Genomic DNA, 11,630 nt, shown 5'->3' with positions numbered 1-11,630 from the left:
TCCCTCCCTCCCTTTCCCCCTCTCCCCTCTTCTCTTTTTCCTTCCTCTCTCCCCCCCCCCCCCCTCCTCTCCCTCTTCGCGCGCTTTCCCCCCCCCGCTTCTTTCCTGCTTTCCCCTTTTTCCTCTCCTTTCTCTCTCTTTCCCTTCGTTCTTTTTTTCTTTCTCTCTCTCCCCCTCGTCCCCCCCCCTCTTTCGTTCGTCCCTCCGCCCCCCCCCTCCCTTTCCTCCCCCCCCCCTGCCTCTCCCTCTTTTTTCTTTTCTTCTTTCTGTTTTTTTCCTTGCTCCCCCCCTCTCTCCTTTTGTCTTCCCTCCTCTTCCCCTCCCTTCCCGCCCCCGCCCCCCCCCTTGTTGGGGTCCCCCCTTCTCCCCCCCCCTCTCTCTTCCCCTCTGCCCTCCCCCTCCTGCCTGCTGTGTTTGTCTTCCCTCTTGTCCCCTCTGCTCCTTCCTTCTGCTTCTTAGCCTTCGCCCCCCCTCCTTGCTTTCCTTTCTTCCTCTTTCTTCTTTTCGTCCCCCCCTCCCTGGCTCCCTGCCCCTCTCGCTTCTCTCCCTGCCTTCCGCCTTGGGCCCTGGTTCCTCGCCCGCCCCCCCCCCCGCCCTCCCTTCTCTCCCCTTCCGTTCCTATCCTTCCCCTTGCGTTCCTGGTCCGCCGCCTGTCTCCCTCCTCTTCGTCTTTCTCCTCTCCCCCTCCCCCTTCCTTTCTCCGCTTCCCCCCGCGTTCTCTCCTGCCTTGCCTTTTGCTTCCTCTTTTCCGCTCGCTTCCCCCGACTCTGGCGTCCGTGTTGGCCGCCCGGGCCCGTTTTTTTGCTCTCTCTTCCGCTTCTGTCTTTTTCCTAGCTCTCCCTTCCCTCTCCTTGGCTTTCTGTTCGTCCTTCTCCTTTTTTTCTCCCCGTTGTGGGCGCCTCGTCCCCGCTTCTTTCCGCTCGCCGCCCGGCCTTCCCTTCTCCCGGCCGTTTGCTTTTTGCCCCCCCCTCCCTCTCCTCGTCTCTCTTTCGTCTGCCCCCCCTGCCTCTCGTTGCCTCTCCTTTTCCTTGCGCTTTTTTTTCCTGCCTCTGTACCTCCTTTTTTTGGGTCCCTCTCCGCCCTGCCGTCTCCCCCGCTCCCCCGCCTCCCCTTCTTCTCCGTCTGCTCCCCCTCCGCCCGCCCCCCTTTGCCTTCCCTTCCCCTTTTTGGGGTATCTCTTTTTGTTTCCTTGGTTTCTTTTCCTTCTTTCTCCTTCCTCCGTCCCCCTCCGCCCCCGCGTGCCTCCTCCCCTCCCCCCCCCCCGTCTCCTTTCTTATCCCCCTTTTTTCTTCCCTCGGCTGGCTTTCTCCTCTCCCTTCTCTCTTTCTTTTTCTGTTCTCGCTTCCCCCTCGCGCCCTGTTCTGGCCGGGTCCCTTGTGCCCTTTCCTGCTTCCTTTTTTCCTCGGTCCTGTCGTGGTTCTTCTTGGCTGGTTCCTTCCCTCGGTCTTTCTTTTCTGGTTCCTTCAGGCTCTTCTCCTGTCGCCTTTGGCCTGCGTTTCTCGTTCCCCCTCCGCCCTCACCGGGGCCCCTCTCCTTCTTGTCTGCTTCGAGTGGTCGTTGCCTTCCTCCTCGCCCTTTTTCTCGTTTTTTGCCCCCGCCCTTCTTCATTCGTCGGCCGGGCTCTCGTCTTTCTCTTCCTTTCCCGCTCGCCCCCCCGTGGGGGGGGTCCTTCTACTTTTCTTTTTCTGCTTCCCGCCTGCCCCCCTCTTTCTCTTTCTCTCTCCCTTCCCCTTTGTCTCTCCTTCTCCCTCGCGTTTTTCTTCTTTTTAGTCTTTTTCCTCCCACGACCTGCCCCTCCATCCCCTCACACCGTCCTCTATTATCCTCTTCCTTCCTCTTCTCTCTCCGACTCTCCTCTGCTCTCTTCCCCTTATCTTCTCTGCCCCGTCCCTCTCGTCCCCCCTCCTCGGCTTTTTCCGCCTCCTTCCCGTGCCCCGATCGACCCCCGCAACGGTGCTCTACCCTTCCTTTCTTGTGTCCGCCGCCTCGCCCGCCCTTACTCCCTCCTTCTCCCCTCCACTTTTTTCTTTCGCCCCTTTCTCGTTCCCTTTTTCTCGCTTCTTCCTTCTTTCGTCTCCTCTTCCACTTTTTCCCTTCTCCCTCCTTAGCCCCCCCCTCGCTTCTTGCTACTTTCTCTCCCTTTCCCTGGCCTACCTCCCGCTCCCTCCCCCTCCTTTCCTCCCCTTTTTCTTGCCCCTCCGACCCTGGGGGTCCCGTGCCTTCTCTTCCTCTCATCCTCGGCTTCGGACTCCGACAAGTCTCTGCCCTGGTCGAAATCGACCGTCCCGAGCGGCAAAAGGCTTTTATATTTTTTTTGTTCTTTCTTTTCCGAATTTGTCAGGCGAACTAGCCAGATCTCCCCAATTCATTTCGGCTCTTGAACTCTCAACCCTCTTTTCTTTTACGCCCAAAAGCTTTGTGCCCCAACACCCCGCCTAAGAAGCCCCCCGGCCTGGACACGTCCTGGCTCTTGAAGTCCTATTCGCATCCCCCGACCCAACCCCCCCCCTTTCGGCTGCTGTTCCTGGTGATCGCGTTTTATGGCTTCGCCTCGCCAACAAGAGTTCTCGGCCTCGAGGGCTATCTCCCTTACTTGGCGTTCTCTCTGATCCACTATGGTTATTTGTATCCCCCTTTTTCTTTTCGTAAATTTTACTTCTATCCCTCTGCCGTAGCATTCTAAACTGTCTTGTTACTTTGTTCCCATCCGATAAATCTGCCCCCTTCCCCTATTCCCCCTACGTATCTCGGCTTTTAAGAAAGTCACCTCTTTCGTAGCCGGGTTGGGGGGCACGAATGGAAGGTCTTTCCACTCTTTTGACGGAAACAGGACCTATCCCCGAAATTTTTTTATGGGCGCTTCTGAAAAGACAGATTTCCTATCTTTTCTTTCATCTCGGGTGAAATACGCTGGGGGGGCTAATTCCAACCCCTCGGTAAAATAAGACACAGCTCCCACATTCAAAGCTCCTTTTTTACCATTAGCTAGAACTTGTTTTAGCTGCATATCATAAGGAATTTTAACAACTGCTTCAAATACAGTATCAGGAAGTACCGCTTGTGGAACCTCAATATCCACGGGCTTACTAGCTAAATGGCAATTGGCACATACAATACGCCCAGTTGCCTCTCGTGGATTTTCATAATTCTGCTGGGCAAAAATTGGATATGCACTTGAAATGGATGCCCAAGTTATTATATATATCATGAGTGAGACAGATATGGAGCGAGTAATCTCTTCCCTTATCCAAGAAAAGGTATTTCTAGTTTGCATGGTCCAATCGTTTATCCCGAAAATTTCTACAATAAAGTTAGGTAGGTCGATAATATACTTCCCTAGCCACAATTCTGCTATTACATTTACTGAAAAAATAATTTTTTGAAATATACAAGGAATCCCTCGTGGGTAAAAAAGAGTAAAGTAAATACGACTTTGATTTGGTTATGATGTATAAAGTAAGAAAGAGTAGAATTGGATCAGTGAATCGTTTTTTAGTCATTTATTGCATGATAAATCACTACAAGTGACGGAGATACACGATTTAAATAACGAAAGATCCAATATTTAAAAATTGTATCAAGAATGACTGGAAAGGTAGAAACTAGACCAGATAAAATTTGCTCATAATGAGCAAACCCAAATCTTTGTAAATATAACCAATCATTAGTTCCCAACCGTGAGGCGAATGGAATCCGATACATAAATCAGTTAATAAAAGAATCGAAAAAGCTTTAATTGTATCACTTAAATTATATAGGAATTCTTGAACCCAAGAATTGAGAATAAAAAGCTTTTCCTTACCCCAAAAGGAATAACCACTTAGAATAACGAAAGATATTAGATTTGTCGAGAAGTGCAAGATTGTATGGATACGATACTCATTGTGTATTTTGATGAATTGGATCGTTTCTTTGTGGATTCCTAGACGAAATTGTTGTAAATCGGTTTCTGGGTATTCCTTTATCATTTCATCCAGCTGGAATAGTTCCTCTAATTGTATGAATTTTTCTAGAACACTTTTTCTTGAATATCATTCAAGAAAGTTTCGCATTGTCTAGTATTCCACCAATTAGTAATCCAAGTTTTCAAACTTTTATTACAGCAGAGAGAGATCAACCAGGGCAAAAAGACTATAGATGTAAAATAAAAAAAAGGAATGAATGCTTTCTTTTTTGCCATTTTGAATCTGTGAATTGTTAATGAACCTACCGCATTTGTGGATTCTATTAGATCTACTATTTCTATCGAGCATGAGTTTCTATTCTAATTCAAATAGAATGTATTGAGCCTATAATCCCTTTTCTCTTTTTCTTTTGATTCAATACTTAGTCTTTGCTTTGAATCTAGAAAGAATACAGAAATAGACTCAGAATACACTTACAATTTGAATAAAGAAAAAATTGTATTTCCAGGATGTTATTCCCCCTTTTTTCGATCAATACTAAAAGAACTTTTTTGAATTTTTAAATAAAAAATATGATTCTATTTTCGAGACGAATAAACTCCCTTTCTTTTCTATCAAATATATAAAAAAAACGAGCATAAAAGAATAGATGAATGTTCAATTGAAAAAAAAGAAAGCAATTCTTTCGTTTTTTCTTCCTACTGCCAAAGGATTTAGTCTTTAAACTTTAAAAATGAATTCATTTCAAAATACTTCAATTGGTACACGCAAGAAGTAAGCCAATTCAGCAGCTTTTTGCTCAATTTCTCGTGTAGTAAAATTCTCATCAGTACGAATTAAAGGAATAGCCCCTTGACCTCTAATTTCCATATAAAGGACACGCCGGGCAGAAACACCCTCTTTAACTTCGATTCTGATCGACTGAATATCTTTCATAAGGAATCGTAAAAAGATGCGACGGCTTTTTCCAGGAAATCCCCAACGAAAAATCCGTACTATCCCTTCTTTTCGGTCGAAAAGATCATAACCACTACCCACATTCCACAAAATAGTGCACCACAAATAGCAACTAATAAAGAGACCCGCGATCCCATAGAAAGACATCACAATCCCTTGTGGAAAAAAAAGGATTTCCTGAGATGCAACTAACGATATAAAATTTTTACCAAGATAACTGGAAGTTCCAACCAATAAGAATCCCAATGAACCTAAAAATAGGATAAAGGCCCAGCAGAAATTACTTGTTTTTCGAGACCCCGTTATAAATTCTATCCATAGAGATTCTGATCGCCAACTCATATATATTAGATCCAGTTATACAATTTTTTGGAATTGAGAAAATATGACTTTCCTTTTTTTGTTTTCAAAGTAACTCTCATCAACTATAACTATTTTGTTGTGAACCTTTACTTTAGGAATAATTTATATAATTGTTTATATCTAAAATAATAAAATCTCCTTCCTTTATATGATCCCCTATAACTATATACATACAAATAAATACATTGACTTGAATTTCATCCAGCGGTCCGACGATGATCCATTTTTTCAAAAGAGCGCAAATTGAGTTACCCCATATAATACGTTTACACATGCATAAAAACTTTTTTTAGTTATGTTTGTAGGAATCTATGTGTTATACAATATTCTACCAAATGGGTCTTATCAAATCGAAGTTTTTAAAATAAAAAGGGGAGTTATACGATTCGGTCTCATCCGATCTAAAAAATCTTATTTTTTTGAATATGAAGAAATAAAGAAGCCATTGCAAGTGCCGGAAAGACTAGGCCTACTAAAGGCACAAAAATAGAGGGTAAGTTGTTGAAAGTTGTCATAAAATGGGGTACCTCAATTTAATATTTGTACCTGTTATTGTTATATTCTGAATTCTAAAGATATCTTAGAATATCTTGTAGTTTTATTATTTCTATTATATATATTATATAATTATACTAAGTATCTTTAAGTAAATATATATCGAATACTAATATACAACCTAATAGAAATAATAGAACCTACTAGAAATAGAATAAAAAAATAGGTACAAGAAATGCCAAACTAAATAAATGGACTTATTAATCTTTCAAAATAAAATAGATGTATTATCATAATCTCCCTGTTAGATTTATTATTCTTTTTGTTCTTTTTGTCTTCTAATAGTCATTAATAAAGAAAAAATTTTATTCCATTAAAATTTTATACAAAATTGATTGGAATCTGATCCACCAACAGGGAATTTTCGGGAAATGCAAAACGATGCAAGACTCTCTATAGATCTATATCTCTATTTGAATTATCTATCCATATGCAAGCAAGAGAGGAAAAAAACTTTGTTTTATTTTTCTAGTCGAATTTGAACTTCCCGAAAGCAAAAATTCACTTTTTATCTTGTTGATAAAGGTTTACTGAGTAGTAAACAAGAATATCGATAAAAAAATGATTCTAAAGAAAAATGAATTTTTCAGGGTTTTCGTTTAATTATGATAAACTAACTGTTTTATTTGATTTCATTTTTGTTCAAAGGAAAAAAAGCATGGAGCTGAAATAACTCACTCACAACACCTTTTAAAGGATTACGTGGTACAATTGCATCCAATAAGCCCTTACGTAATAAAGATTCAGCTGCTTGTGAACCTTCAGGCACGGCTTTTTTCAATGTTTGTTCAATTACTCTTTTACCCGCAAATGCAATATAGGCATAGGGTTCGGCAATAATGATATCCCCCAACATACCAAAACTTGCTGTCACCCCACCGGTAGTAGGAGATGTAAGAATTGATATATAGAATAACTTTTTACTTGATTGATAATCACATAAAACCGAAGAAATTTTAGCCATTTGCATCAAACTTAAACTTCCTTCTTGCATTCGTGCTCCTCCGGAAGAACACACTAAAATAAGAGGTAAACATTGATTGGTAGCATACTCGATCAAACGAGTTATTTTTTCGCCTACTACGGATCCCATACTACCCCCCATAAACTGAAAATCCATAACCCCAAGAGCTACCGGAATACCGTTTAATTGACCTGTACCTGTTTGAATAGCGTCAGTCAACCCTGTCTTTTTTTGAGCAGAGGCAATACGCTTTTTATAAGGTTCCTCCCTCGAATGAAATTTAATGGGATCCGCAGAGACCATGTCTTCATCCATAGGATTCCAAGTACCCGGATCAATCGAAAGCTCAATTCTCTCTGAACTGGTCATTTTCAAATAATGTCCACATTCTTCACAAACATTCATTTCGACTTTCTTATACATTAATCCATAACAATTGTCGCATTGAATCCACAATTGATTGTAGTTTTTAGTTATATCGAAATCCTTAGAACTCATTAAATTATTACGATTACTATTAGTTCTTATCTTGTCATTTTTGCTTTCACGAATCTTTCCACTTCCACTTTCACTACAAATGAAATTATAAATGTAACTTTCATTGGAATTATTACTATCGCTTAAAAAGTGACTATTAATACAGATGTGAGAACGAAAATAAGAGTCAATGCAACTATTAATGTGATTATTACAATTATATTTAGTATCCTTAATGTAAGGATCATAGTGCAGATCGTTGTCACCTTTAGATCTATTATTCAGATAACTAGAACTACAATAACTATAAAAAAAATTTCTAGGTCACTCAAATCATTGTTAATCTCAAATTTTTTCTTTTTTATATCAAAATATATAGAATAACTATTTTTATTACTATCCCTAACAAAAAAGGTGTCATCCGATATGAAATTCCGAATGTCCTTGGAGTTAACTAAAAGATCAACATTATTGTAATAACTAGAACGCTCACCCCAACCATAAAAGTTTTTATCCATATCATATATAAACCGGTCTTTACTTATAGTAGTCTTTTCAATAGGAGCAAAACTATCCATTGCTTTACTTAGCTCGCCTCTGTATTCCAATTCTCCCTTAGAAAACATCAAATTGAACCACGATTTTTCCATAGAGCTTCTGGCCTCTATTTACATGAAAATAAAATAACAATAGATGAATAGTCATTCAATGAAAAAATTGAAAAATGCAAAAAAAAAATTTGAATAGTTCATTTTCTATTCAGAGTAAGCAAAGCATGTCAATGCAATTGCTAATTGCTAAGATTATTAAGTAAAAGCAATTGAAATTAATAAATTTCAATTCTAAATGAAAATAAGGATTTTCTTATATTGTGTAAAATTCTCATTAAAAAAAAGAAATATTTGTTCTTCGCTTATGAATATAAGCGATATGAAGAACTTTTTTAGTAAAATCTCGTATACTAATATAAAAAAAAAGTTTTTATTCCAATACGGAATGAAAAGAAAAGGACAACATGCAGAATGGGTAGAAGAAGTGGGGATACTTGGTTCAAGCCCTGACACGAAACTTAAAAAAAGAATAAAAAAATCCTAAGAATCCATATTTCGTATAGAATTTCTTGTGGACACTACAATACAAAAGTGTAGTTGTGTTTAATCTTCTTTTTTTTTCAGATTTTGTATATCTAGATTAAGTATGTATCTATCAAAAACAGTATATACACTAGATAAACTCGGCTCAATCTTTTTTTTACTAAAAGGATTGAGCCGAGTTTAATTGCAATTAAACTAATAAAACGGACGTGAATTACTAATCTAATTTCTAGTCTTGGCCATCTAATTTATCGATGGTTGGGAAGTTAAATGTGATCTCCTTCCATACTTCACAAGCAGCAGCTAGTTCAGGACTCCATTTGCAAGCCTCACGGATAATTTCATTACCCTCGACTGCAAGATCACGTCCCTCATTACGAGCTTGTACACATGCTTCTAGAGCTACTCGGTTAGCTACGGCACCCGGTGCATTTCCCCAAGGGTGGCCTAAAGTTCCGCCACCAAATTGTAGTACGGAATCATCTAATAAAATCACTCTTGACAGTAATATATGTTGTATATGTAAATCCTAGATATGACAATATGCGGAATTCATCCATGAAAATGAAAAACAAGGGGGGGTTGATATCGATGGGACGCATAACCGGATATGCTAAAATGAAAATATGAAAAAAAAAAGGCTAATGAGATCGAAATAATGAATCATAAATAGAGTTCCATTTCGGAATTGGCTAGATAAAACAAAGTCTTGCCTATTATGACAAATAAATCAAAGACTTTCCACAAAATTTTTTTATTCATATATTTTTTATTTTAAAACTAGGTTTTGGTTAGTTGAGCTTGAAAACGACTATTCCTTCATTGAAATTTAATTAAGTAAAAAATTGAATTGCATATTCGCTTGGGTGGTACCAATGAAATCGAGTGCTTACTCCCATTTATTATTGAATTAACCAATGAATTTACTATCGAAGATTTTTTCTGTATTCGAAAAATTTCGCAACAAAATTGAACATATTTTTTATTATGAGAATAAATCCTACTACTTCGGATCCAGCGGTTTCAATACGTGAAAAAAACAACCTGGGACGTATTGCCCAAATCATTGGTCCGGTACTGGATGTAGCCTTTCCCCCGGGCAAGATGCCTAATATTTACAATGCTCTGGTGGTTAAGGGTCGAGATACGCTTGGTCAAGAAATTAATGTGACTTGTGAAGTACAGCAATTATTAGGAAACAACCGAGTTAGAGCTGTAGCTATGAGCGCGACCGAGGGTTTAAAGAGAGGGATGGACGTGGTTGATATGGGAAATCCTCTAAGTGTTCCAGTCGGCGGAGCGACTCTAGGACGAATTTTCAATGTACTTGGGGAACCTGTTGATAATTTAGGTCCTGTCGATACTCTCACAACATCTCCTATCCATAAATCCGCGCCTGCTTTTATAGACTTAGATACAACCTTATCTATTTTTGAAACAGGAATTAAAGTAGTAGATCTTTTGGCCCCTTATCGTCGTGGGGGAAAAATCGGACTATTCGGTGGGGCTGGCGTGGGTAAAACAGTACTAATTATGGAATTGATCAACAACATTGCCAAAGCTCATGGTGGTGTATCCGTATTTGGTGGAGTAGGCGAACGAACTCGTGAAGGAAATGATCTTTACATGGAAATGAAAGAATCTGGAGTCATTAATGAACTAAACCTTGCGGACTCCAAAGTAGCCCTAGTCTACGGTCAGATGAATGAACCGCCGGGAGCTCGTATGAGAGTTGGTCTGACTGCCTTAACTATGGCAGAATATTTCCGAGATGTTAATGAGCAAGACGTACTTCTATTTATCGACAATATCTTCCGTTTTGTACAAGCAGGATCCGAGGTATCCGCTTTATTGGGTAGAATGCCTTCTGCTGTGGGTTACCAACCCACCCTTAGTACCGAAATGGGTTCTTTACAAGAAAGAATTACTTCTACGAAAAAAGGGTCCATAACCTCTATTCAAGCAGTTTATGTACCTGCAGACGATTTGACTGACCCTGCTCCTGCCACCACATTTGCACATTTAGATGCGACTACCGTACTATCAAGAGGATTAGCTGCTAAAGGTATCTATCCAGCGGTAGATCCTTTAGATTCAACGTCAACTATGCTACAACCTCGAATCGTTGGCGAGGAACATTATGAAACTGCGCAACAAGTAAAGCAAACTTTACAACGTTACAAGGAGCTTCAGGACATTATAGCTATCCTGGGGTTGGACGAATTATCCGAAGAGGATCGCTTAACCGTCGCAAGAGCACGAAAGATTGAGCGTTTCTTATCACAACCTTTTTTCGTAGCAGAAGTATTTACAGGTTCTCCGGGAAAATATGTTGGGCTAGCGGAAACAATTAGAGGGTTTAATTTGATCCTTTCCGGAGAATTTGATTCTCTTCCTGAACAGGCCTTTTACTTAGTGGGTAACATCGATGAAGCTACTGCGAAGGCTACGAACTTAGAAATGGAGAGTAAATTGAAGAAATGACCTTAAATCTTTGTGTACTGACTCCGAATCGAATTGTTTGGGATTCAGAAGTAAAAGAAATCATTTTATCTACTAATAGTGGACAAATTGGCGTATTACCAAATCACGCGCCGATTGCCACAGCTGTTGATATAGGTATTTTGAAAATACGCCTTAATAACCAATGGTTAACAATGGCTCTGATGGGCGGTTTTGCTAGAATAGGCAATAATGAAATTACTATTTTAGTAAATGATGCAGAGAAGAATAGTGACATTGATCCACAAGAAGCTCAGCAAACTCTTGAAATAGCAGAGGCGAACTTGAGAAAAGCTGAAGGCAAGAGACAAACAATTGAGGCTAATCTAGCTCTCAGACGAGCTCGGACACGCGTCGAGGCTCTCAATACGATTTGATTTTGTAACTAGCTGACGTATAAAAAAATAGGATCCAAAAGCGAGAAAAAAAAAAAAAAAAGCTGGCTACAAAAACTTATTAGACACCATTGATCATGGTGTCTAATAAGTTATACCTACTATTGGATTTGAACCAATGACTCCTGCCGTATGAAAGCAATACTCTAACCACTGAGTTAAGTAGGTTATTTATCATCGTAAAGAGAAGGCACGGGGATACTTATCACATCGATAGGATTATAAATCCAATATTATTTCTAAGCAATACCAATAAACAACGAGATGAAAGAGATATAATGTTCGATCATATAATATTAATCTTGACAAGAAATTATCTACATGATAAGATAAGATAAAATGTGGATCATAAACACAAGGGCTATAGCTCAGTTAGGTAGAGCACCTCGTTTACACGTGCGCCAAAGTTTTTCAGAGG

The 11,630-nt window shown here is 39.9% G+C and overlaps 2 protein-coding genes across 2 annotated transcripts; one reads left to right on the top strand and one right to left on the bottom strand.

Annotated features, from left to right (window-relative positions):
- Positions 1 to 618: 618 nt before the first annotated feature.
- On the bottom strand, positions 619 to 1,608 carry LOC125605038 (ribosome-binding protein 1-like). Its single transcript, XM_048775079.1, has one exon. It carries the CDS (start codon positions 1,606 to 1,608, stop codon positions 619 to 621), a length of 990 nt encoding a protein of 329 aa, XP_048631036.1.
- A 7,459-nt stretch (positions 1,609 to 9,067) lies between these two features.
- LOC111210649 (ATP synthase subunit beta, chloroplastic) lies at positions 9,068 to 11,238 on the top strand. The gene is made up of 2 exons (XM_022711193.2): positions 9,068 to 10,782; positions 10,848 to 11,238. Exons 1-2 carry the CDS (start codon positions 9,303 to 9,305, stop codon positions 11,192 to 11,194), a joined length of 1,827 nt encoding a protein of 608 aa, XP_022566914.1. The 5' UTR covers positions 9,068 to 9,302; the 3' UTR covers positions 11,195 to 11,238.
- Positions 11,239 to 11,630: the final 392 nt, after the last annotated feature.

The sequence above is a fragment of the Brassica napus genome, unplaced genomic scaffold (genome assembly GCF_020379485.1).
Source record: "Brassica napus cultivar Da-Ae unplaced genomic scaffold, Da-Ae ScsIHWf_684;HRSCAF=996, whole genome shotgun sequence".
Classification (NCBI taxonomy): Eukaryota; Viridiplantae; Streptophyta; class Magnoliopsida; order Brassicales; family Brassicaceae; genus Brassica; species Brassica napus.
The sequence above is the reverse complement of the archived record's forward strand: the minus strand, read 5'-3'. Positions and strand labels throughout refer to the sequence as shown.

Bases quoted from the DNA above. Each gene is read 5' to 3' on its own strand.
- LOC125605038 (XM_048775079.1), bottom strand. From the start codon at position 1,608: ATGAAGAAGGGCGGGGGCAAAAAACGAGAAAAAGGGCGAGGAGGAAGG.
- LOC111210649 (XM_022711193.2), top strand. From the start codon at position 9,303: ATGAGAATAAATCCTACTACTTCGGATCCAGCGGTTTCAATACGTGAA. The intron at 10,783-10,847 runs GTAAATTGAAGA...TTTGGGATTCAG, and splicing joins TACGAACTTAGAAATGGAGA to AAGTAAAAGAAATCATTTTA.